A 26,990-nucleotide genomic window follows, 5' to 3' on the forward strand; every position below is an offset into this window, starting at 1 on the left:
GCAGACCGAAGACCAAACCTGAGACAGAGCTACAGAATTAAATCACACAGAGGAAGAGGACAGCTGGCTGTGCTGCTGCCTTCAGCTTCGTCATTGAAACAATGAATGATGCGTTCCTCTGGTCAGATTGTGTGATCCTCCTCATCCTCATGACCTCTGGGTGATTTCTACATTTCCATCGATTTTAAATTTAAAAAACTTAATGTCACTGGTTGCTGTTTTGACTGGACAGAGCTAGCACAATGGGACCTAGTATATGTCATTTACCCAGAAAGCATTCTGGGTAAATGGATGTCGCAACAACATGGCGACATCCGTGTCAGCCTACAGTATTATTGCTGTGTTGTTTTTACATCGTAAACATTTCTCAAATATAGTCTATTACAACTAATCATTGATCACGTTAAGTCAGAAAATAAACAATTTGACATCCTGGAGAAAAATGTAGTGCTGGGCAGACATGAAAGTTATGGTCTACAAGTATTCTAAAGACAAAACAAGGCAACTTCTCATCTTTGGTTTCTTTTTGCTGCAGAGGTTTGCAAACAGAAGCCAAAACAGTTTTAATGTCAATCTTTATTATCATGGTAAAATATCACTTCTTCATTCCTTTGTCTTTAATAGTATAATTTTCAGTAAAAAACATAATCAAAGCTTTTTAATTAGAAATACATTACTAATAGGCTATCTTGCTTGTAAACTTTAAGTTGCAACCAGCAAAATATGGCAGACATTAGAAACCCATGGTGGTAAAAGACACTGATTGATGAGAAGTAATGTTTCACAAATTTCCAGTCTTTAAAATTAGTCTGTAGTGTTACACTCTCTTTAGGTATTGATCTGGAAAAAGAAATACATATACAAGAATTTAATTTTTCAGTTATTTTAAGTCAAACAGAGCACACAACCCCATTCAGCTGATTTGGCTTTACTGAGGAGTTTAAAAAACAAAGCAGGCCAGTGGATGACTGTCTGCTGCTACACAGAATGTATTCCTGCATAATTAGGAAGAATGAGTGCTTAATGTCACAACTGGACTTTTTCACTTCATTTTATTCAGAGTGAAAATTTTTAAAATGCGATCCCACAAAGCACTCCGGTTTGCTTTAGCTGCACATACTAGGAAAACATGAGACAGGTCATTATAGTGCAGTTGTAGGAAATGTGTCAAAATGTCTGCACGTCATTCACAAGCATCATATTACGTCATGGAAAGTGAACATGAAGATGCAAAGTGACTGTCTACGTGTGTGGAATTAGTGTTTGGTTCTGTGGAAACATCACTGGAATGAAGAGTAGGATGAGTTGTATTTGTTCAAAGAGAAAGAAAATGTTTCCCATGAAAAGTTTGCTTGTGTAAATGAGCCGCTGTCTCCACCAGTGATTCGGTCCTCAGCTTTAGGAGGCGTCCGCTCCGTTTCTCTGCTCCATTGACTCGCCTCTCTGAGAGAGGAGGAAGGACTCCCAAACAGCCAGACACTGAAAGAAAAAGGATCAGCATTTCAAACATGAAAACATGAGGCAAACCTCATCATGGGCACGTTCACGGGATACCAACATGGAGGCACGTCAGCAATGACCTCAACAGGCTGGGGATGATCAGACAAACTCATTTTCATTTTGGGCCAAACAGAGCACACATCCCTCATGTGCCCCAATCAACATCATGAGTGTCCTTAAAGATTGGTTGTGTCAGAATATATTGATAAAAACAGCCTATTAAATTGTTAAAATATCAATAATTAATGTTAATGGTTGTCTCTGTTGCTTGCAAAAGTATTCACAACCCTTGAACTTTCACATATTTTGTCAGATAACCACAAGCATGAATATATTTCATTGGAATTTAATTTGTAAGAGAAACACAAAGTGCAATACTATTGTCAAGTAGAAAAAATTATACAGGATTCAAAATAAACTTTTCAATTTATTTTTTATAAATAAACTGAAAAGGGTGGCGTGCAAAAGTGGAACTACCTTTTGCTGTAATTCTAATTCTACTTCACCGTTGTACAATTGTTAATGCACAAGGCAAACAAAACAATGTGTAGCTTCATTTGAGTTTTCATGCAATAAAGCTTTCTTCATTTCATCATTAGCAGTTTATTCAGACATTGATAACCTAGTCTTATACAGTCGGTTAACCTTGATGTGTTCTGCGTTGTGTTCAGTTGAATAAGAGAGTCAGACCACAGGAGTTACTGGTTGTTCCTTAATGCAGGTTGCTGGCAGAGGCCTCCACAAATAGAAATAAAAATGCCCTTTAACATGCAGCTCTTCTATTCACAGGAGTCGGAATTCCCCTCTTCTCAGGCAGCCTAGCACCAAATCGAGATATTACAGTACTATTGTTCTTGTAAATAAATCCAAAATAAAAAAAAGGTAGATTTCTTGTAAAATAAAAACTTCTGAATCAGATGTTTTCCCCTAGCAGACAAGCACATGGAGAAACCCTGTGACTAACTAATAACAATATCTTCTCTAACATTTAAGAAAAAATTTCTTAACTTGTCAAAAAAGAACACTCCTTTGTATGTACTGAAACAAATAAACATCCACAGCTGCATGTACTTATAATTATTTTCTATACTTCATAAAACGCGAGCATAACCAAAAACAAAGAGAATTTCCTACCTCTTCTCAGGCAGCCTAGCGCCACCTGAAGGTAGTACAGTGCTGATGTCATAAGACGCTCTTTTAAAGTGACAGTACAGGTACTAGTGCTTATCAAAATACGTAAAATAATAAAATTCTTCAAATATAACAAAGAAATAGGATTTTTCAGTGTTAATCAGGATTTGGTGAAATTTCAAACATTATAATAATAAAAAATAAAGCACATTTTCTAAAGTTGTTATATGAGCAAAAGATTAAAACAGGGCAGGAAACCGCTCAAGGTCCATCTCAACACTTCTCTCACTCTTTCATTTATTCTGATCTTATAGAACTTCTTTGTCAGTTCATAAACATAGCTGCAGAGCTTTCCTTTATGTCAATGTGTGTGCGCGCGCATGGGCGTGGACATGTGTGTGTGGTGAAAAGCTTGACAAAGCAAATCACACCTTTATAATATAGAGGTAGTTATCTAGGAGGCAGGAAGCCATCCAGCCATGGAGTGAAAATGACAAACACACACCAATAAACACAGATGGATCCAGGGGCCCCTCAGAGTAGACCGGGTGCCACTGTGTCACAGCACATCAATAAAACAGTCTGGTTTTTTTTTCCAAGGTAATAGCAGTTTGTTTAGAGAGAGCAGTAAGTCAGCACCGCGGCCCGCCAACTCTCCATTTAATAGCCAATTTCTGTGCAGCAGCCAGAGGAAAAACTGAAGCTGAAATCCTGAAGCTAAACAAAAAAACTGGCTTAAATTTTATCTTTCCAAAGGAACCATCGGTGTGTCCATAAGAAACTATAAATCTAAACTGAATAAAATTATCTGCAGAGTTTGCCAAGGTTCTATCCTTAGTCCTCTCCTCTTTGATACGTACATGTTTCCACTCATTCAAATTGTACAAGAACAAGATAGAGTATCATGTATGTCATGTTGACCATGACATATTACTGAATGGACTGGAGAGTTGGGTCAGACTCTCCGGTCCAGTGCTTAACTGGTTTGAATCCTACATAAAGAACAGGGATTTCTTTGTTTCAATTGGAAACTTCTCACCCAAGAGTTCAGAGGTCACATGTGGGATACCCCACATCTAGGATTGGGATACCTCAATCCTAGACTCTTATTCAATATTTATAAGCTCCCACTAGCTCAGGTTATAACAGGAAATAATATCAGCTACCATAACTATGCAGATGACTCACAGCTCTACATTATGATGTCACCAGGTGACCTTTGACCCCATCCAATCACTGAACAGATGCTTAGAACAGAGAAATGTGTGGATGAGACAAAACCTTCTCCAGCTGAACCAAAACAAAACTGAAGTTATTATTTTTGGACCTAAAGAGGAACGATCTAGAGCTATAGATCTAGAGTTATAGATCTAGAGCTATAGATCTAAAGTCAGTGCACAGCTTCAGTTATTACAACTAAAAACCAGTGATCAGCCCGAAACATGGCAGTAGTGATGGACTCTGACCTGAACATTCAGAGCCACATAAAGACAGTTAAAAAGTCGGCCTTCTATCACCTGAAGAACATTTCCAGGATTAAAGGACTAATGTCTCAGGCAGATCTAGAGAAACTCATCCATGTGTTTATCTTCAGTTGCATTGATTATTGTAACGGCGTCTTCACAGGTCTGTCCAACAAATCAATCAAACAGCTGCAGCTGATCCAAAATGCTGCTGCTCAGGTTCTCACTAAAACCAGGAAGATAGAGCACATAACACCAGTTTTAAAGTCCCTCCACTGGCTCCATGTAGCTCAAAGAATAGACTTTAAAATACTGTTATTAATTTATAAATCACTGAATGGTTTAGCACCACAATACATTAAAGATCTGCTGCTGTTGTATCAACCTTCCAGACCTCTCAGGTCTGGTTCTGCTCTGCATCCCCAGAACCAGAACCAAACGAGGAGAAGCTGCATTTAGCATCTATGCACCACAAATCTGGAACAAACTTCCAGAAAACTGTAAAACAGCTGAAACACTGACTTCTGTTAAATCTCAACTAAAAACCCACCTGTTTAGGATTGTATTTGAAACGTAATCAATTACAAGTTTATTGATGGAACTTGACTTATTGTCGTGTTTTGATTGTTGATTCTATGTTGCATTGTGTTTTTGTGTTTGATTTGATGTAAAGCACTTTGAAATGCCTTGCTGCTGAAATGTGCTATACAAATAAAATTTGATTGATTGATCACAATTATGCTGATGGCACACAGCTGTACATTAGTCTATCATCCAGAGATTCCAATCAGGTTCAAATACTCCATAAATATATTGAGGATGTGCCAAAGTTCTCTTCAGCTAAATAAACATAAAAACCAGAAACAATTTTCTTTTTTCCACTCACTCCATCATATTGAACTCTTTTCTCTGTGGTTCTTATGTTGCTTCCTTACCTAGACGGAATAAAAACCCTTCCAGATTCCAGTCTCTTATTAGATACTTCATGGATACTCTCAGGTCCATGACATTAAATCATTCACAGGCTTTAGGCTGAAGTGATCCTCACCAGTACTCATAGGACAGTTTTTGGCTTTAAGCCATTAAAGCTACATTTACACTAAAATCTATTTTTATACATACAGTATTTGATACCCTACTGATTTTGAAAGTTTGTACTCTGACAAATAAAACAGTCTATGATTTTTATGGTAGCTTAATTTTAACAGTGAGAGGCAGACTATCAAAAAGGAAATTTAGAAAATTAAGTAATATTTAAATGAAAAATAATTTTACTTTCTAGTCTTTTTTATTTTCTTTCTCTATTTACATGTTTCCAGTAAAGAATCAATGCAAATAGATTCTCTCCTCACAACCCTTTAGGGAAGTGGTCCCCAAAGTGGGTCCCTGAGGGCCGGCATCCTGCATGTTTTAGTCTCTCCCTGGTTTATCGCACCAGGATCAAATGATGGCTCGTTAGAAGGCCTAAGAAGAACACTGACATGCTGAAAAGGTTCTTGGTGCCACCAGGGAGAGAACTAAAACATACAGGATGCCGGCCCTCCAGGACCCAGTTTGGGCACCCCTGCTTTAGGGTAAATGAAGCCTTTCACAACTGAAACCTCTGTGGTCTGCATTTTGCATAATCACACTATCCTGCTTTATTATTTGCTGAGCAAGTGTGTCCTACAAAGGCACTGCCCTGATTTACACACTTGTCCTTCAGAGATGGTTCTTCATTCTTCTGGCTGTTTCCCCTGACAGCTCTGAGGTTCCACATTTGAAATGGTGCATTCACACCAAACAATGTTTTGAGGATCAGGCGCATCTGGTTTATATTCAAAGACTATGAGGAGGTGCATCATGTGCCTTTGTGGTGCATTTCAAGTTGAGACACATAGACTTTGAATGTAAACCAGATGCTCAAAACACATTTGGTGTGAACCACCAAAACTGCACATGCGTTGAACTTGAAGCATCAGATGGGTTTTTGACGCATTTGGTGTGAACACACCATTAAACAACAAAGCTTGTTTTGAAAATCAATTTCTTATCAACATAGCAGCAGGGAAGACATGCATGGAACATGGAACAGGGAAGCTCTCTAAAATAAATTTAGCCCCAAAAAAGTTCAATCTACTCTAGATTTATACATTGAACTGATGTCATGTTTACATTAGTCACTCATTTACATAGAAAACTTGTTTGGTTAGCAAGCCTGCTAACATGGTTAACAGCCTGCTGTCTGAAACAATACTCATCAACTGCAAACACAGACAGCAAAACAGTAATCATCTGGTTTTTACAGCAGTGCTGCAGGAACACATGGCAGAGGAATGGCTCCAGTTACTTAAAGGTTTTCTTACTCTGCTTTGGTCTCGGCTCCTTTCTGACTGGCTGCCATTAAAGGGAATAATCCAGCTGCATGTAAAATATTCACTGGTCATTACTCAAACATCAAGTCTTTTTCAGTCAAGTCATGTTTTGATTTTCCTATTCAGTCAGCACAAACAATATTTCAGACTATTATTCTGCTGCTTAAGTTGCTTCCTTTTTGCCTGGATTAGTTGAGCCCTAATCCTAACCCTAATGATCATGGACTTGTGCCCTCTACTCATTATCTCTTTCTGGAGGGCTTGGTGACATTAGCTGCACTGTAAAAAATGAACTTAGTGGGTTATCAGATTAACAAAAGAATATCATGTACTTTTAACTAAATAATTTAATGTTTCAAACAAAAATGTGATACAATCATGTTGAATAAACAAGAAATTCAACAACTTCACATTTATGAAATTTAATCATGTTGAGATAACATGATTCATTCTAGTCAGACTGATATAGTGCTGAAGACGAGTGAGATCACAGGATATCACACAAAACAGTTTTTGTCTCAACTTGAATAACGTATTCATGTTGAGATAATGTGATTCAATTTAGTCAGATTCATTTCCCTCTGAAGAGGATCTAGCGAGATCAGGGGATCACGAGAGATTATGGAAGATCACAAGACATAACTGTTTTACGCCTGGGAAAATGTCAAAGCTGTCTTAGTTACACAATAAAATATAGATATTTGTTTTTCTCTGCAGGGAACTATTGGTATTTAAGAACTGCACTGTAAGAGTGCAGTTCTTAAATGCACTGATACAGTGTATTTAAGAACTGTAAAAAAAGTATTTTTAAAAAAAAAATGTTTAAAAAAACGTTTCCATGGAAAGGATCAATTCACACGAATAAATAGCTTTCTTTCAGCATGAAGCATGTTTGTTGAGCTAGCTTAATGTTCATGAGTTGGATCAACTTAATAATTATTGTGAAGGTATCACTGTAACATAATTTGGTTTCTCCAGTGTGCTGTGGTGGCGCAGGGGTTTAGCACACTGCACGTTTGGAGGCCTTAGACCTTGACGCAGATGTTGCTGGTTTGACTCCCAGTCCCGGCAACTTTTGCCGCATGTCCTCACCCTGTCTAGCTACTGTCTCAAAAAAATACGAGCCACTAGCGCTACAAAAACTCTTCGGAGGGAAAAAAAATGTTGGTTTCAACTAAATTGCAATTAATCTTAGTGAAGTAAATTATTTGGTCCAAAGCGTTGCAAATGAGTTGGGCTGGCTCTTTTAAATTACATTGAGTCCAACTATAGTAAATGAGTTGAATCAACCTTAATAAATTAAATTGAGCCAACACGTTTGCTTTAAATTGGAATAACCTTAATAAATTAAGTTGACCTAACACATTTACTTTCAATAGTAGTAACAGAATTACATGGTGCTGAAATAAAGCAAAGTAATCAGGTGGAAAACCTTTCCATGATTTTTTATGTTCATCCAAAGAGGTATTTTTTTCAGTGTGTTGAACAACAAGGCAGAGTGTAATCCATGTAAAGTAAAGAAGTGGGAAATCTAATCTATCTAATCCAAAAGTGGGATTAGAGATTGGGCTTTAGCTCCAACCTTCCCCCAGTCTTCTAAGTGCCATCACTTAACTCCGTTAAACACACTGGAACTAATGAAGAACTTCAACATGGTGTCCTTATGGATATTAGAATTTTAAAGTGTGAGATAGGAACAAAGAACAAGCAATTGCTGCTGAATTTTGGATTATTGAAAGTATTAATAAAATGTGTATTTTTGAACTGCTGAACTCTTCCTAATGTCAGCTGGAATCAAGCCAGTCATTCAGATCTGAAACCTTGTAGTTATAAGTTTTCATAAAAAGCACATAATACAGCCCTCTACCTTAGCTTGCACTTAGCAATATTTTATCTTTCACAGTATTTCTCTGGAAAGGAACACATCTTTAAATCAGCTGCTCAGAGTGACAGTCACCTCTGATCACATTTAGTGTTTTTTTAACAGAGAGGAACTGAACCTGAGGGGGAAGAATTAAAGTGAGCTGCTGCCCTCTCCTGGCAGAGATGGAGAATCCAGGACTAAAATACACTGCAGCATTTTGTTGTCACTGAAAACAGCAAGAAATGATCAGGACTGAATCTAATTTATAGCTGTATATTTTATATGCTGTACTGTTGACCGCTGTGTCTGGCATACTGTTGTTTAGTTGATCCCTGTCCGATCGGGGAACAGGTGTCGACAAATTCATCCACGCAAACGGCCCCACAAACACACACAATGTATCCAACACACACACCCAAACAATGGCTGAGATCATACAAACACAACCCTGGACTACATTTCTCTTTTATTCCTCCATTTCTAATCTTTTCTCAGCAGCAGATTACTTCCAGGAGAAATGTCTGTTTAGCATTCATCTTCTCTAGGTACAAAAACAGCTTGTTTTACCAATCAACATGTGCACATAAATTTAACAATTACTTCCCTTTAAAAACCACTAATTCTTCTTCAACACCTCTGAGGTAACAGAACTGCTCTAAAGAACCAACTAGCCAAAGTTCTTGAGATCTGAAGACAAACAGCATAAAGCGATGAAGGGCATTAAGTCAAACCCACCTTCTCATAATAATCGACGTTCTTGGCAGCGGTGGAGATAAAAGCAGATTTGAGGTCAGCTCTCATGCTGGTTCTCCAGCGGGACCAGTCTCCCCGTAAAGCGTTGTTGGCCTGTTCCACTCGGTCTGCCAGGTCATCCACCTCCTCCTGCAGCTGCCACACACAGAAAAACCTCATCACTGATGAGTTCGAGGAAGCAAAGCTGAGTCTGGACTACGCTGATCACACTGATCTAGTACACTTTACATGGACCAAAGTTGGTTTCCCCCAGGCATGAAAACATTCAAGTGAATCCCAATGCAGACCAAATACCGGCTCGGCTCTACTCGGCTCGCTTTCCGAGAGTTTCCACCGCCTATTTTTTGGGGGGCTGGTTCTGCTTCTTAGGTCCCTGATTCGGAGCAGGGCCAGCTGGGCCGGCCCTGCTTTCATGGGTGACGCAAGCTTCGCTGCTGTTCACCGATTGGCTGTGGGAGTGGTCAGACAGAGCAGCAAAGTGAGAAGAAAAACAAAGGTGCAACGTTTCAAACTCGCTGCAAGACAAAAGTGATGGAAAATACAAATAAGCGGTGGACAAAGATGTTAGCGTTTCTTTGCATTGGATTTCAATATTCAGCGGCAGCTCGATGGAGTAGTGAGGAATGAGTCTTTTGTCAATGCAGCGGAGAGAATTGAAAGCCTCGTTAGCCACTTTGGCGCCCAACGCAGCCCCACGGTGAACACCAACATAGATGCAGCTAACGCCGCTGATGCTGCTCTCCACCCAGGCGTTTATGTTTTCTCTTTGCGTGAATCTGCATGCTTTGATTGTTTCTCATTTTGCTGTTGTTGCACCAGTGTTTCCCCCATTGTGAGATAATAAAACATGTTATATGATATTTCTATTATTGTAAAATGGCTAGATATGAGCCCTCTAATTAAATGGTTATAAACTATTAATTGTAGAGTACATAAAAACCCTGCTGTTCCAAAATTAGAAATGTCATATCACAAAGCCAGCATTGTATGAGTTCTAAACATTAAAAATCAATTATTCATTTTAGCAAATGGCAGTTCAAAGTGTTTACATCATAAACAGAAATGAATAAGAAGTTCTAACAATTTGAGAAACCAGTAAAACTACATTTTGTTGAGTGCCATGGTCAAAATCATCAATACACGTCAAATATGTTGGTCAATCTTTCATAATTAAGGTTCAAAAGCAATTCTGAACAAGTGTGTTTAGTCTAGATTTAAAGAAAGTCAGTGTTTCAGCTGTTTTGCAGTTTTCCAGAAGTTTGTTTCAGATTTGTGGCACATAGAAGCTGAAAGCTGCTTCTTCATGTTTGGTTCTGATTCTGTTGATGCAGAGCAGAACCAGAACCAGAAGAGCTGAGAGTTCTGGAAGGTTGATACAACAACAGCAGATCTGTAATGTATTGTGGTGCTAAGCCATTCAGTGGTTTATAAACTAACAACAGTATTTTAAGGACTTTAGATCTGGGTGATATGCTCTATCTTCCTGGTTTTAGAGAGAAGTCCAGCAGCAGTGTTCTGGATCAGCTGATCAGATTTTCTAGACGGATTTTCTAGTCCTCTAATCCCGGAGATGTTCTTCAGGTGATAGAAGGCCGACTTTGTAAGTGTCTTTATGTTGCTCTGAACGTTCAGGTCCGAGTCTATCAACACACCCAGAATGGTACTAAAGTTGTAATAACAGCAGAAAAGCCTGAATGCCAGATTCCCCTGATCACGAGATTTTGAACCAGCAAACAACAACTAAGCAACAAACCTCATTCAGGATGAGGTAAGAAGCGAGCTGAATGCTCATCCAATCTATACTGAGATCCTCCAGGGAACAATAACTGAAGGTGTCCAAGTGACATTTCACTTCTTATTACAGTGGATCAACTGAAGGCCCACACTGGCTTACATGCATTAGGAGCCTGAGGACTGAATTAGAGCTGTTCCACTCTCACCAGCCACACACACCTCAGCCAAAGTGAGCTGAGGTGTGGGCGGCAGGGTCTCACACTGAACGTCTAATTAAAATCTAGCAGATGGATTTAATGTTCGCTGTCGGAGAGGAGAGACACACCTGCACGTCTACACAAGTACAAACTGAGCATACAGACTGGTGGAAACGGCTCAGCTGTAGCCTGTGTTACAGCACATCAACAGCTCCATTTCCTACTGGACAAATGAATGGCAGCCAGGCTTACTGAGATAATCCTCTGTGGGAGCTCTTGTCCCTCCACAATATGGACCGAGGTTGGTCCAGAGGGAGAGAGTTCACTACATTTTTTATTTTATTTTTTTAATGAAATGTAACTGCAGAGAAGTATAACATAGGAGAGCTATTCATGTTGATGTGTGTATGATGAACAGAGAGGGGAATCTGACAAAGAAATGCTTACCATTTCTTTGTCGGTTGCTTTTGAGGCCAAGGCCTCATTCTTTGCTTCAAACTCAGCCTGTATGTTGTCTCTCCGTCTCATCACAGCCTGGAAGAAACAAACATTTATTGGACTTGAATGTTGACCCATAGAAAGTCACCTAGTGGCTAACTAGTGTAAGCAAAAGTGTAACCATTGGAAAATATTTCGAAACCCAACTCAGATCAAATTTACTTATTTGTCATGAGTAGTAGCCGAAGTGAAGCAAACAATAAGGAGAAAAACCTCTCATCTGCGAAGGAAGAAAATAAGGTTCTATTTAAGTAAAAATGATTAACTTTCATAATTTTATAGGATTTTTTAAAATTATTCTTTGATCAATAAAGAAACATTAATCTTACACATCAGAAACAGCCTGAAAGTAACTGGAAGGTTCAAATTCTCTAACTCTCAGAACCAGAACTCCCAGAAAAATAAAGTTAGAAAAATTGTTTCAGGAAGTTATAAACACCATGTCTGCCTCAACAAGCAAAACTGAAACAAATGTATCTTTCTTGTCAAATCAGTTAATGGCATAAAAGAAAACACAATCTTACCTGACAATCAAGAACAGGATTACTTTTGAGTACAAATCATGAAAGTTAAATTGGGTTCAATAGACCTCACATGAGTTTGATAAAACATTATTGTTGCACATTCAGACACTACTATCTTCTACTATTTTTTGAAGTATGACTTATTTGAGTGACAAGGCTGTCACAGTTTTAGTGCAGCAGGAGATGCCACCTGTGATTAAAGTAATGTGGAGTAATGAACTTTTGGCCAAAGCAAAAGGCTAGAAACTTCATTGCTTCATGAGGCTTCATTTGGCCTTCACTACAAACAATCAGTTCTCTTCGAAACCAACACTTCACCTGAATAAAAGAATGAAAATCTGACCCTGCGGCAAGGGAAGAGGTGCACACCAAGAACACCAACTGCCATCAGACCACCAAAAAGCTGCAACACACATGCTGCTGATTGGCCAAGAGGTCCTAAGATCAGGTGCAACCTGAAAGGGAGAAGCATGAAACCACTGCATGCAGCATCTGCTCTAAAATGTGTTATTTAGCATTTTAAGTAAGCACGTTAGAGTTGAGTCTTAAGCAAGGCTAAAACAATTTAAAGATTATTCCTTTGTTTTTGAATTGTTGATGCTTAAATTGTTCCCAGCTGAAGCGGTCTAGAGCAAGCCAGAGCTGAGGCCATCAGCGATTCAAATTTGATTGCAGTCAGTGGTTTGAGCACTTCTCTTCTATTCTCACCTTCAGAGTGTCGGCACAGAGGACATACTCGTGCAGGGTGGGGACAAGGACCTCGGACAGGTGTTGGATCTGCTCCTCTGTCTCCTTACTGCACTTCTCCACACAGCTACCAACACCCTTCAGTGGTTCTGCCAGCAGTTCCTCTGACTCTGCCCACTGGAAGTAGGTAGGACCATACTGCTTCAGCTCATCCATGTATTCTAAAAGCACAAAGAACAGAGAGAAGCTTTGAATATTTTAGACATGCTCTCCAAAACATCCACAAATAAGCAAATTTCACACAAATAATTGAGTTATGTTCCACATAAAAAACTGCAAATCCTAAACCATGATTAGATAGGGGTCTACTGTACCTACATCCAAAAACATTTCAAATTAGAATTCTAACCTGCATTCAGGTGTGGCTTATTTGTCAGATTAAAATTAGTTTTAGAAAATAAACTTTAAGCAAATATTAAACATTCTTCTCATTAAGCCAACTTTTTTGCATTGTAATGTTTTTCATGGGTCTGATGAAATATTCCAATCTTAACCTGTTAACTGGCGATACAAAAATCACCAATAATGCCAGAAAAGGTATACCCAAATTAAATCAGTTGCTGTTTCTGAACAATCTAGAGTACATGCAAAAAGCTTGGTCTCTTTATGAAGATATCAAGCAAATTTTTTTATTTTTGCAGTCAAAAATGATTTAACTGTAAGTAGTATGTAGCCATTACATTTGGAATATGGCTGTATAAGAAAACTGATTCTATGGTATTTCTAAATTTTTTTTACCCCTCAGAAAGTAGTGATTTTTCATTCATGAGTATCAATACATCAAGCCACAGGGGTTCTAGGCTTATATGTGTCCGGTTTACATTTCAAATTTGTGACGGCAAGACTTGCCTCTCCCAGTCTCACTTTCCACTTGTGCTTAAAATACTCATTATAAACTACACATCAGTTTTGAAATTCTGTTAAAAGGCCAAATAAAACTGGAGTTATGCTAAGATAAGTAAACTATTTTTTTCCAAAATTCAGAAAAATGTCAAAAACCGGCTTTTCTGGGAATGTGACATGAGCTTCCAAATGTAAAAAATGAAACGCACCACTACATTCCTTTGTTTTTAGAAATCTCAAATTTTCAACAAATAATGAGGGCTGTATTTTGTTGCTAAGAAACAAAGTAAAGTTGTGCAAGTAACCGTGAAAGAGAAGCGGTAACGGAGCAGCGGAAAATACAGCGAGATCGCAAAATTAATGCAAAGTTTAGATATGAGAGTGATCAGTGACATCGACTTCATGATTTGTTTTTAGCTTAGTGGTTTCTGATCTATATGTCATGGATTATGTGAAGAATGAACACGCAGCCGGCAGCGGCGCTCTGTTTTGAGCCGGGAGACATAGAGGGGAAGCTGCGCCGCAGACTCCAGCAGTGGTGCAGTGAGGATCGCCACGATGACGATAGCAGATCGATCATCTTTATTAGCAACTGACAGAGTATCAGGGACTGAGAGTACAATGAGATCCTGGCAGTTTGAGAGGCAGCTACTCAGAGCTTCCCCCAGCAGATAGTAGTAAACAGTTTACAGCCACAGCTAACTCTAGGAGCCAAGGTAGAAAAGCCTTTTTCCCATAGTCCAAAAGATTTTTTTTTTTTTTTAAACTTCATTTTTTATAATGTTATAAAACTGTGTTGCTTGCATTATTTTTACACCAGTTTGAGAAATGTGCAGTATATATTGTCATTCTAAATAATGAGAAACATTTGTTATGAATATTTGAGGGTTTCACATTGCAAAAATTTACCTTTTTCCAAATGGGATTTTGTTGTTCTATGACTCAAGGTCCAAAATGCAACCACAGTATGTCCATAAAAAAAAAGTGCAATCACATTTGCATACTGAGAGTCTGCAGAGGTTGATAATTTCCCCACTTAGGTCACTGTTGAAACTTCGAGCTTTATTCTCATCACATCTTTGATTAATTTTGTCCAACTGTAGACTCCAAATCTCTGTCCAATCACAGCCAGGTATTGCATAGTTGATGTTTTTAAATCAGTTTTCAGTTAATTATGGAACAGTCACAAAATATCACCAAAATCACTCTGTCCCTCTAATATCTTTTAGAAAATCAAAAGTGCATTGAATCGTATTGAACTGTATTGTTTGCTGAATATTATGATACATATCGTATTGTGAGCACAATATCACATATTGTATCGTATTGTGAGATTATTATATTGCTACAAGCCTAATTTGGATCACAAAAGAAATTGAAAGATTTTGCTACACCTAGATTTTGCATTTTTAATTCTTGTAAATGCACACCGAGTGTTGAATGTATGGACTGGAAAATAAAATAAAACTGTCAAATAAAGTATTCTGCTCGTGGATTTCAAGACTGATCAAAATAGAACAAAAAGAAATGTCATTTTGGACATGTTTATTTTTGAGGATTGTCAAGAAAATCCGAGATCATCCCACTTCCCCATGCTGGAGATTTTAGTTTAACAGTAACAATAAATAAAGTTATCTTTAAAATTAATCACTCAAGTGACATCTAAACCCAACAGTAGACTTAAAAGTCAATAAAATCAATGTGGTTGTGTGTGTTGTTTCTGTCTCCTGCAAACTTTGCTTTAATTTTACTTTTTTCTATTTAATCATGAGAAATCATAGTCAGGCAGAGAGAGTCATGAAACAGGAAGAGCAGGTTTCCTGGAAAGAGAGGAAATAAGTTTCCAGCCTGCAGATTTATAAAAATAGTTCAGACTATTACTTATCTCAAAGCATGAAAGTTTTAAAGAAAGAGATCTAAACATTGTGAGTAATTGGATAAGATTCAAAGTAAAATACTTATATTAATATTGGTTTGCTCGTAATAATACTTACACTTACATTTGCATTAGTGGGTACTCTTACAAGTAAAACAAGTAACTGTAACTTTGATATCAAATAATAAGAATCATAAGAAGAAGTAAAGTCAGGGTGTGGGTGCGAGTTGCAACTCTCAGGCTGTGGGAATGAGTTCAGAGGATGCAGCTGCCTGCTCAGTATTAGCTGACTTCTCGGAAAAAGGGGTCGTGTCCTACGTGACCGGGTTGATGTGACCCAGGTCACAAGTGTCACAAGTGCATTATTTCGCAATCTTCAACAGTCACCAGGGCGGAGGCCTGAGCGGATAGTTGGAGCCTGGTTGCGCAATCATCCGGTATTCTCAAATCCAAAACTTAGCAGCACTCTTACGGCCATAATTATCCTCTCCAGTGAGTTGTGTTGAAGTTCTGTTGAAGAAATACATCCAATTTTGACACGTTCTGACAACGTGTATCTGTAAACACTATTGCGCATGAGGGCGCACAGAGTTAATCTGTGCGCCCTCATGCTGCATCATGCTGATGGGTTGCGCCCATCAGCATGATGCAGCAAAAGCGCACAGATTCTGCATGGTTACTCATGCAGCTTGTGGATTCATGTCAAAACAAATGGAAAGGTGCCATATATCCTTGTGACAGAAACTCGTGTTGGGTACACATCTGTGGCTTTAGAATTAGTCTTGGAGTTAACCAGTCAGAAATATTTCATAAAGAATACAGGCATGTCTAAAAGAGCTCAAGTCGCTCGCTGGAAATTACTGGCTCATGAAGAGCCATTTGATAACATTATTGGTCGACTGCAGTGTCAATCAAAAGGGCTCTAGGCAGCCCAATAAAAGTGTCATAATGGACACCGCTGGAGTTTAAAGAGGACAAAAACGCAGAGAATTCAGACAAACTAGATTGGTCCCATCGATGGGACAAAACGGTCTTAAATTCATTAACTGTAGCCAGAAAATCATAATCAACAGAAAAAAATGTTTTAGTCTGTGTGGCAGTAATTTATGTAATGTGTTTGTCTCTGACACAAAAGATAAACTTTCAATAATCTCATTTATTGGATATGACTAATTGATTTATCAAATTTGTTTCGTTTACTTTTATGGTTCTGGATACACGTAGCATTAATACTGGAACAAACTTATCATGGCCTCAACTTGCTAAATGACGTCTCTAAAACTGAAGTAAACATGACTTTTGTGATTAGGTCTGGCTCGTTGCTGTCTTTCACATATGTGATGCTTTTAGTGAACAATAAATCAGGATTAAAGCAGGATGAAGAAAAACAGAAAAAGGACATTCATGGGGGCACGGGAAGAGAAATACTTTCTATGACAACTGCTTTAAAGATGGAGCCATACCTCTATGTTCCTTTATGATCCTGTGTGTGACTTTGTCCACAGAGCACATCTTGTTGCTGAAGTCATCCACATACTCCTGCATGATGGCAAACTCCTCCAGCTTGCTCCTGAGGCCTCGCACAGAATTGGCCATGGCCCTCATGGTCTCGCTCATCCTGCTCAGAAAGCCTGGACCCAGTTTCCTGTGAGGGGCCAGCTCCTGCACCACACACACATCAAGACTTTTAAAGAGACGGAATCATAAAGAGTTTTTTTATACACTTCTCCTCTGAGCTTATTCAGATCAGGAAACTAATTTCATCCCCTTTCCAGACTATGAAGGAACCTGAAGTATTTAAAAGAAAAAAACTACTCTGATTTCTATAATACTTTAATGCAACTAATGATCTCATTAAGCTTTTACTTGATTTAATATTTAATGCTCTATTTAGGGCTGCACAGTGGCTCAGTTGGTAGAGCTGTTGCCTTGCAGCAAGAAGGTCCTGGGTTCGATTCTCGGCCCGGGGTCTTTCTGCATGGAGTTTGCATGTTCTCCCTGTGCATGGTGGGTTCTCTCCGGGTTCTCCGGCATCCTCCCACAGTCCAAAAACATGACGGTCAGGTTAATTGGTCTCTCTAAATTCTCCCTAGGTGTGAGTGTGTGTGTGAATGGTTGTATGTCCTGTATGTCTCTGTGTTGCCCTGTGACAGACTGGCGACCTGTCCAGGGTGACCCCACCTCTCGCCTGGAACGTAGCAGGAGAGGCACCAGCAACCCTCCTGACCCCATTAGGGAAAAGGGTGAACAGAAAATGGATGGATGGATCTTATTTAACGGACAGGTTCTTCTCAGTTATGGTAATAATGCATCCTCGTCTGGTGCTCCTCTGTCATGTGGGGTGCCACAGGGTTGCATTGATGGTCCCTTTATATGCTGCCACTCATAGTAATAATAACTCAGCATCACCTGTCTTTCTACTGTTAAAACCAGAAGTCAGAACTTCCTCTGATCTACACCAGAGATTAAACCAAATCAACTAAAGACTGAATCCATCTAGTTTGCTGACAACCACCAATGATTTCAGAGCTTTGAACCACAGCAACAAATCTAGGGTGGGATTTTTGAGAAGGATTTAAAATTGAATAAACAAGCTGATTTAGTAACCTAGATCATTTAATCACCTAGATCATTTAAAATCAATGTCAGAGTTTTTAAGCTATTGATCTTGAGAAGCTTACAGATGCTTTTCTCACCTGTAGACTATGACACTGTCCCTCAACAGGCTTCAGTTGGTCCAAAATGTAGTTTTATCCTCTCTCTGCCGGCTGCCTGGTCATTTTAGAATAGCTTTGAAACATTTCTTCTTTATGTGTAAAGCTCTAATGGTTTGGTCCCAGCTGGTATGTCTGACATCACTGTCTCATATTTTTCTAAATGTTCCAAGAACTAAAACTTTGGGCAGACCACAGCTGTCAGACTATATGAATGAATAAACTTGTCCCCACCCTTCCCTGTGTGCATGTATGTCTATGACATACGACATATGACATATGACATAAGTCTTCCTCACCTCTTCAGTGAGGAAGACTTTGAAGTGGTGGCTGCAGGACAGGATGGGGTGCTCGGTGATCCGGTTAAGGAAGCGGTGCAGCGCTTTCCTCCTGGTCTCTATGAAGTCGTCATTGAAGCGCTCCACCATGCTCTTCATCACAAACTTCTCTGGGAGAGGCTGCAAACACACCAACACAGAAACTTAAATCTCACCCTAGAAACCAATGTGATGAGAATGATGAGGATGAAGCATTTGTGGGCAGCAGCTAATGTAACGTAGCACAAAGCTCTCAGGGGATCACAGTGTTTTCTGTCATGTACGAAATGTGGGGCTGGATCTCAGTACAGCGCTTACTAGGCTCTGTGTTGGCCTTCACTGTCAAGATAAACGGCCTGCCTAAAGAACCAGTGGATATCTGTCACATCTGCCAAACACTGACCTGACTGGAAGGATGTGACTGACCCAGTTCTCCTACAGCAGTATCCAGAGCCTGTAAGGAGCTCAGAATCGGTTGCTGAATCTGAGGACTTTCATTCTCAATCAGCAAAACTCATCAAATTTACAAAGCATAAATGCTTGAAATATTGAACTCCACATGTAATAATTTACAGGTTTCTCTTTCCGTTGTGAGGGACAAAACATGTTGATAGGCCTGTCACGATAAATGATAAATCAATAAATTGAACGATAAATTAAAACTATCAACGTCATTTTAATTATCAGCTTTATCGTCTCTTCTACATATCATCTCCAATGTCCGCTGGACTTCGGGTTGCTCCAAAGTGTCAGCTGTTTGGGATTCCCCTCTGTAATGTCCCCTCAGAAAGCATGGAGGAGAATCTGCGCTTTCTGATTGGCTGCCTGTTACATTCAACAGGCTGCGTTAAGCTCCCAGTGGGGAAATCCCCTGATTTAGATCAGAGCGCCACAACGATCTACCGTGAAACACCACACACTACAGGATGATCGGTTACAAAATCACAAGCAACAATCTTAGAACGATCAACGTTCTAAGATTGTCATAAGGGTAAAATGCAGGTGTGAACTAACGTGTAGTGTGAACTATTGCATCAGGTAGTCGATGTTCCATCTTCTCTATTTAAATCTAATGATCACTGAAGGACAATATGGTTTACAGACTTCATAATCTGCACTCTTTTGGTTGAATGCAGTATTTATTTACACTTTGATGTTTTTATTCAAGTACATTTTTGTTAATGGAGACTGAGAATCCATTTTATTTTTGTTTTTGGTTGTTTTGTTTATCAGTTCCAGTGTTAAATGTTCTTTTGAAAATAAAGTATATCTATCTTTGGTAGGAAATAACATGCATCATTACGTCATTTCCATTAAATCAGTGTACAAAGGTCTTCAAACAATACTATCGTCTATCGCAATAGTTTTTGAGACAATTAATCACTCAGCAAAATTTGTTATCGTGACAGGCTTACATGTTGATATTCAAACTGAGTTCCAGTTGCTAAAACTACATACTGTGACTTAGTCAAACTGCTCACTGGTTTCTCCTGATGGTCAAGAGTGCTGTTGCCATGACACAGAACATCTTCTGAGTAACATGCTCAGAAAACCCCCCAGTGTTGAGATCAAACACTGAGGAGGAACCTGCTGCATCCATGACACATGCATATTCTCAGATATCCATTCACTAAGACAAAAGCTGTCACTTCAGATCTAAATCATTTAAATATGCACAGATTTATGGTGAGGAAAGAAGCTAATATAGAATTAGAAGGAAAGAGCAACAACAAAAGAAGGTAGCGGATCTGGCTCAGAGAACTAACAGAAACCTCAGCATTTCCTATCAATGAGGCTGAAAAGTTGATGCTGTGATACATACATGGATGATCAGAGTTGGGTAGTTCTCCTCCAATCTGCTTTTGAGCCACAGGAAGTCCTGGTAGCGTCGCCGTACTTCATACTCGCTGGAGTCGAACTCACTGCGGGTGGTCTGGAGAATAGATCCAGATGAGAACTTCCATCATGAAGCTTTACGTCTATGCTCAACCTCAAACTGGGACTTTAATGTGTCCATTTTGATTCAAAATATACAGGAAAAAGTCATCATCATTCTGCTGGTAACTGTTCATATTTCTGACTGAAATTTGCTTTGTTACACTCCAAATGTTTGTGGAAATCAATTTTAGTCTTAGTCAGAAAAAAAACTAGACTCAGTTCAATTCAACGATACTTCAGTTATCCCAAAAAGAGAAATTTAATGTTGTCATAATTGATGGAATCCTAGTATCTTCACAGATACATCACTTGAATGGTGATGTGGAGAGGAAGGATCTCCAGCAGCAGTCAGGCTTGCAAATAATCTCAAGAGGCCTTGGTTGGAACGTCATTCTCTGAATCCATATGCCAGCAGAAAATATCACAAAGTCAGATTATTTACTCAGTGGTTTTGCTGGTAATTAGAGCTCCGCTAACACTGAATTTTCTCACTGCAGGTTGCCAAACTTAAAATACTGTTTTACATGTGGACCTATGTCCTGTCTGTCTCTGTGTTGACATATAATGGACTGCCGACCTGTCCAGGGTGACCCAGCCTCTCATTTGTTGACTGCTGGAGATAGAAACCAGCAAACCTCAAGACCCCACTAGGGATAAACATGTTGGTAGATGGATGGATGGATGAATGAATGAACAAATGAATGGGACAAAGGCAGAAAAAGAAGGAAGGAAAACTAGATTCAGTTCAATTCAACAATACTTAACTTGTCCCAAAAGAGAAGAGACAGAAAGGAAGGAAGGAAAATGGATTCAGATTAAATATTTACATTTAATCTGAATATGTTCACCTGAACCTCTTCATATTGACTGTAGGACAATCAATATGTTACTTTGTGACTGGACAGATTTAGCAACTCACCCTGGTTACAACTCTGTATGTAATGAAGGTCTCGATAGCAGAAATGTGGCTCTCTGGGTTGTCAACGGTAACAAAGATGTCTTTATTAATGGCACCTTGCTGCTCCTCTTCATTCTCTTCATCCAGTCGGAACTGATTGACCATGGAGTCAGGAGAGTTGGGCATGGGGTTGCCATCCGCCAGAGACGTGTTCTGGATCAACAGACAGTATGGCTGCTGTTAGCTTTGCGCAATGCTCTCGTCGGGGAGGGCGGATCCAGACAAATGTTTAAAACAACCTGAATGTTTAACCATGCTTAATAGGTGGAACAATGCACACCTTCTGAAGAAGAAAACAATAAGAGATGATAAAATGACCCCCTATGCATCCAGTCCTCACTACATTGCACCGTTTCCTGGTAACTGAGCTGACAGGTGCAGTGCAGCGGCACAGCAGCAAAACATTAGAAACTGAAGTTTATGCATATATCAGTGAACCATCCTTTGCTACCTGTCGGTCTGCTCAGATCCTGCTGAGGTCAGCAGGAAAACTCAGACATCTGCAGCAGACAGAGGTCTCACTCTGAGCCTTTATTTAACTGATAGCATTAAGTCAATTCAAGATAATTCCTGAACTTTACTCTGACCATGAGATCTTTTTAAAGAACTGGTTGTTATGGTTACAGACTGAGGGAAGAAGGAAGCAGCCATCCATTTAGGAGGAAGAAATTAAAGATATACAACAGTAGATCATTAATGTATTGTGGTTCTCAGCCGTTTAGTAATTTATAGACTAACAAGAGAATTTTTAAGTCCATTCTCTGAGCTACAGTGAGCCATAGAATAGTTCCCTGTAGCTATTCTACAGGGGTGATGTGCTCCATCTTCCTGGTTTAAGAACTCCAGCAGCAGCGTTCTGGATCAGCTGATCAGATTTTTTAGACAGACCTGTAAAGACACTGTTACAGAAGCAACTAAAAATAAACACATGGATGAGTTTCTCTAGATGCTGCTGAGACATTAGTCCTCTAATCCTGGAAATGTTCTTCTGGTGATAGAAGGTCAACTTTGCAAATGTCTTTATGTGGCTCTGAAGTTTCAGATCAGAGTTCATCACCACGCCCAGATTTCAGCCTGATCTCTGGTTTCTAGCTGTAATAACTGAAGCTCTATGTTGACTTCAGATCAGTGTTTCTCAAACTGTGGTCCCTGGACCAAGGTGGACCACGAGCGCCGTCTAGTGGTCAGCAAGATCATGAAAGTAAAACACTGTTTATTTGCCATGACTTGAGCTCAAAGTGTGATGCATACAGTTATCTCACCAAATGATTGTGTTTAAAAATAATAATGAATAAGTGGCTTGAACCAAGACACTCAAAGAAAAAGCTAGATAGAGGTTGAAAGAAAACAACTCCAGGATTACTTATATAATCAGAGGAAGCCAGGTTACACCTGCTGGGAGTATTGTGCCGAGCGATCATGAGCGATTTGATTCTTTTGAACAGGTCTATGGTAGGACTCCATTCTCAGTAAATGAGAACTGTTCTTTGTTTTTTATGACTTTGCTTGCTTATGATGCTCTGCTCACACCCCAACAACTATTGTCATTTTTAATTAATTAAACATGATTAAATTAAATACAATAGCTAAATAAATGGGTGTATATCTTTTTAGATTTAATGATGCTGAAGAGGATTTTTGTTTCTGCCAAAGCAACTCAAAAGTCTATTTTTCTTTAATTGTGCTCCTAAATTACAAATAGACCTAAATGTTATTAATGCATAGAAGTTTTGCAATAAAGAACAACTTCTTTTTTAATTTCCGTGTGTTTGACATGATTGGAAAGCTTAAAGATCACAATTTCACAAAGTAACTCCAAATACCTCAAGTAGAATTACTAATGACAATAAGTGCTTTAAGAGACTAATATTTTCATTTCAGGTTGTATATATTAAGATGTTGTGTCAAGTTACACGGTCTGTTAGAGTTTGTTAAATGGGTTAACAAAATGACCTGTTTCAGGTCCTCAGCCTGATAAAGTTTGAGAAACACTGCTCTAGATCGTTCTTTTTTTTTATCTCCAGAGATAATAACTTCAGTTTTGTTTTGGTTTTGCTGGAGAAAGTTAGGGCACATCCACACACTTACCTGTTCCAAGCATCTGTTCCATTCTTTTATGGCTTCAGAGTCACCTTGTGACATCGTAATGTAAAGCTTTGCATCATCTGCATAATTATGGTAGCTAAAATTACTTGGTGTTATAACCTGAGCTTGTGAGAGCATATAGATATTGAATTAAAGGGGTCCTAGGATTGAGCTTTGGGGAACCCCACATGTAACTTCTGTCCACTTTGATAAGAAGTTTCCTATTGAAACAGAGAAATCCCAGTTCTTTATGCAAGATTCAAACCAAATGAGTACTGGACGCTTCGGTAATGATCAACACTGAGGTCCAACAGTTCTTCTACAGTCTATATATATGTGTATGTCATTGAACAGTCTCAGTACTATGGTAACCATGGAAATCGTACTGAAAGACATCAAAGCAGTTGGTCATCATTAGGATGTTATTTAACTGTTGAAACTGCTTTTTAAATAATTTTGCTGATGAATGGTTGGAGTTCAGCCTGTAATTATGCAGTGGTGATTTGTCCAGATTCTTCTTTTTAATTAGTGGTTTGATAAGCTTAATTTATTTTTTCTTCTAAGAAAAAATAAATTGCATAGTTGAAATTGAGTCATTTTTTCTGTATTGTCTTTTGGCATAGCACTGGTCCTGGATTTGGTATGGATGTGCAGATTAATCCTATAATTGTTTTACATTTTCTCAGCAAAGAAGTTTGCAAATTCACTGCAGGACGTGTTAGAGTGGAGTTCAGGTGGAACAGTCAGAGGTGGGATTGTGAGCCTATTAGTTGTTGCAGATAAATCTTGAGCATTGCTAATGTTTTTATTCATGATTTCCACAAAGAATGTTTCTCTTGCATGTTTTAGGTTCTACTGTAGGTGAACTAGTTATTTGGCTAATTTTGCAATGATTAGTTCGGACCAATGATTAGCAATCAAATCAATCTGTTGTTTACCCCAATTGATTAAATATATTAGACACAATGAACTCCCAACATCATTGATATTAGCACTAACAGGGGCAGAATTGTGTTTTCCAAGCACATAGTGCTACAAAATGGCACCGTCAAGTGCTATAAAATGTTAACTATGTTAACTTGATTTGTTAACATAGTTAACTGATGTTAACTGTGCTAAAAGCATGATAATGACTTCAGTTGTTATAAAAATGCTGTATCTCAAATATGACTTAAAGAAATTTGACTAAGTAGTTTAACGCCTTGAAATTGTTCCTCTGTTTAAAAACTCCACCTTCAGGAAGTCTGAATGTGTAATGACTGCCATGGAAGACTAAATAATTTCTCAGAATCAAGGAAACATTCCAGGTAGCTTTTTGGTGAGGGAATAAAATTATAACTTGATGTAAAGCTCAAAAAAGTTGATTTAACATAATACTGCCCCTTTAGAGTGTGGAGCATTTTTTTGTCACATTTATATTCATATATAACATCAGATACATTTCATTACAAAGAGGGTTAGGCCCAAAATGACCTTACTGCCAGAATATGTTTACATGTTGCCCTAGTTGATTAGGGCAACATGATTAGACTTGAGTCTGCAGGTAATGGACCTATGTTTTGCTGATCTGGATAAATGAGGATAAGGTTTTAAATTCCTTCATTTTCCTGTTGGATTCAAAAATTAACATTCCTATCAAAGAATCAGTCAGAGCACAGGAAATAAAAAAATGTCAGGTGAGAACTCGGTGTTGGCCAGGACATCGATCGGTGCATTCTCTACCTGAAATTCTAGGTTTTACTTTTACTCAGGCGAAAATAAGGTCAGCTTCACACTTCAAAACCTACAGAAATTAATATAAAGTAGTTTGAAAACATCAGCAGTTTTATAAAAGACTGTATATGGCGTTAGGACCAACAGAGAGTTGGTCTCTGTTGGTCCAACAGAACCGACGGAAGACTCGGTTCTGTTTAACTCTTCCTGGTGTCGGCGGAAAGCCACTCAGTCGGTCAGTCCACAACACCAGAATCCCAGAGCACAGCAAAACTGACTCGAGGCCGACTTTATTTTACCTTACTGAATACCTCAAGGTCTTCCTCCTCATCAAGGTCCAACATGTGTCCTGAAATGTCCGCCGGGACCTTAGCTCCACTCATTACAATGCCAAACTTTTCAAATGAAATGACTTCAACAGGAAGAATTGAGAAAAACTTCCATTCCAACTTCAGAGCGGTTCCAAATCATTCAGCCACAGCTACCGAAACCACTTTCACTGAGCGTTTTCAAAATAAAATCATGATAACGACTTTGGCCATAGTTTATATATAATTAGTCAATTAACAACAATTGTCTCACAGCATATTATGAGACCTACAGATGTAGGTTACTGACATGTAAAACGGGAACAATCAGTCTTTAAGACAGATTCAAAATCAGGTACAGTCAATCTTGTTTTGCACAATAACGTTTAGCCGTTATTGGCAATAATTTAGTCAATATAGCGCTAATAATTGGTGAAAAATGTAGGCCTAGTTCAGTTTGGAATCAAGTCTTTTCTTGATCCTAAATCTGTACTTCAGGTTGGATAGAAGTTTAGCAATAATCCTCTGCAGATGCTGATTTCAACTCAAGGTGAGGGATGACAGATAAAACAGGATGAATGTAACATTATGACAGGGATCATTAATTTCTGAGAGATCAGATTAATTTAACAATATTACAAAAGCAAGATTCCCCCTTGATCTTTTAATTAGGTTATTAATACTGGTGCTTTTATTTTGGTAGACAGCTAACGTACTTCCAGTATAATCATTTTCTCTTTTCTATGACTGGAATCTACAGTACGCAGATGCGGAAGACTCAAGTGAGTTCACAATCAGTTCCTAAGAATCAGCAGAGAGCCACAGAACTATTAGCGACGGACTGTAATCTATCACTGCCGCTAGCAGACATGATGGCGGTTCGCATCTGTGTCAAGAATGCTGCAAGACAAACTTTTATAAGAGATATTTCTTATCCCCAGTGATAGTACACAAAGCTAGAATGGCTGTTATCCCATTGTTTCTGTTGAGTATAAAACAGTAGACGTGGGTTTGCAGCAGATTTACTTGGCACTGCCTTTTCTTCCTGGTGAGACTCTTGGAAAAACCTTTGAGAAATCACAAAATTACTGCAACTTTCAGGAGTGGTTTTCTTAGTAAAAACTGTGAGGAAATTGAACTTAAACATTTAACAAAACCATTTGTGAGCCTGCTGCTTTATTATTACATTTAATATAATTTCTGATTTTTGTATGCTTTTTTGTCCATTTTAGCTTAAAAATATAGCTATTATTGTTACAGGTTAATTTTCTAAACTACAGAAAAGTAATTGTTAGAGGTACACACAAATTTAAATATTAATGCTTCTATTAGGGCAGTATTTGCCAATATTTTATTTTATCACATTTTTTATCTGATTACTTCATTAATGAGGTCTGTTCTTTCATTCATCCAACTGAAGCTGTCTTGCAACTATCAACTGTGCCAGTGTGCAGCCTGTTTTATACAATATTT

At 38.6% G+C, this 26,990-nt stretch overlaps 1 protein-coding gene across 2 annotated transcripts; it reads right to left on the reverse strand.

The window, feature by feature from the left end:
• Nucleotides 1–558: 558 nt before the first annotated feature.
• snx7 (sorting nexin 7) lies at nucleotides 559–25,732 on the reverse strand. Of its 2 annotated transcripts, none has more exons than XM_044104285.1 (9): nucleotides 25,509–25,732; nucleotides 21,373–21,564; nucleotides 20,338–20,448; nucleotides 18,498–18,656; nucleotides 16,948–17,146; nucleotides 12,727–12,926; nucleotides 11,444–11,530; nucleotides 9,048–9,200; nucleotides 559–1,479 (listed from the first exon to the last, which is right to left on the reverse strand). In XM_044104285.1, exons 1-9 carry the CDS (start codon nucleotides 25,590–25,592, stop codon nucleotides 1,399–1,401), a joined length of 1,266 nt encoding a protein of 421 aa, XP_043960220.1. In that variant the 5' UTR covers nucleotides 25,593–25,732; the 3' UTR covers nucleotides 559–1,398. The 2 variants fall into 2 exon arrangements, with proteins under 2 accessions (XP_043960220.1, XP_043960221.1); XM_044104286.1 differs by having other exon boundaries at nucleotides 25,521–25,718.
• Nucleotides 25,733–26,990: the final 1,258 nt, after the last annotated feature.

Source organism: Gambusia affinis, linkage group LG21 (genome assembly GCF_019740435.1).
Source record: "Gambusia affinis linkage group LG21, SWU_Gaff_1.0, whole genome shotgun sequence".
In the NCBI taxonomy this organism is placed as follows: domain Eukaryota; kingdom Metazoa; phylum Chordata; class Actinopteri; order Cyprinodontiformes; family Poeciliidae; genus Gambusia; species Gambusia affinis.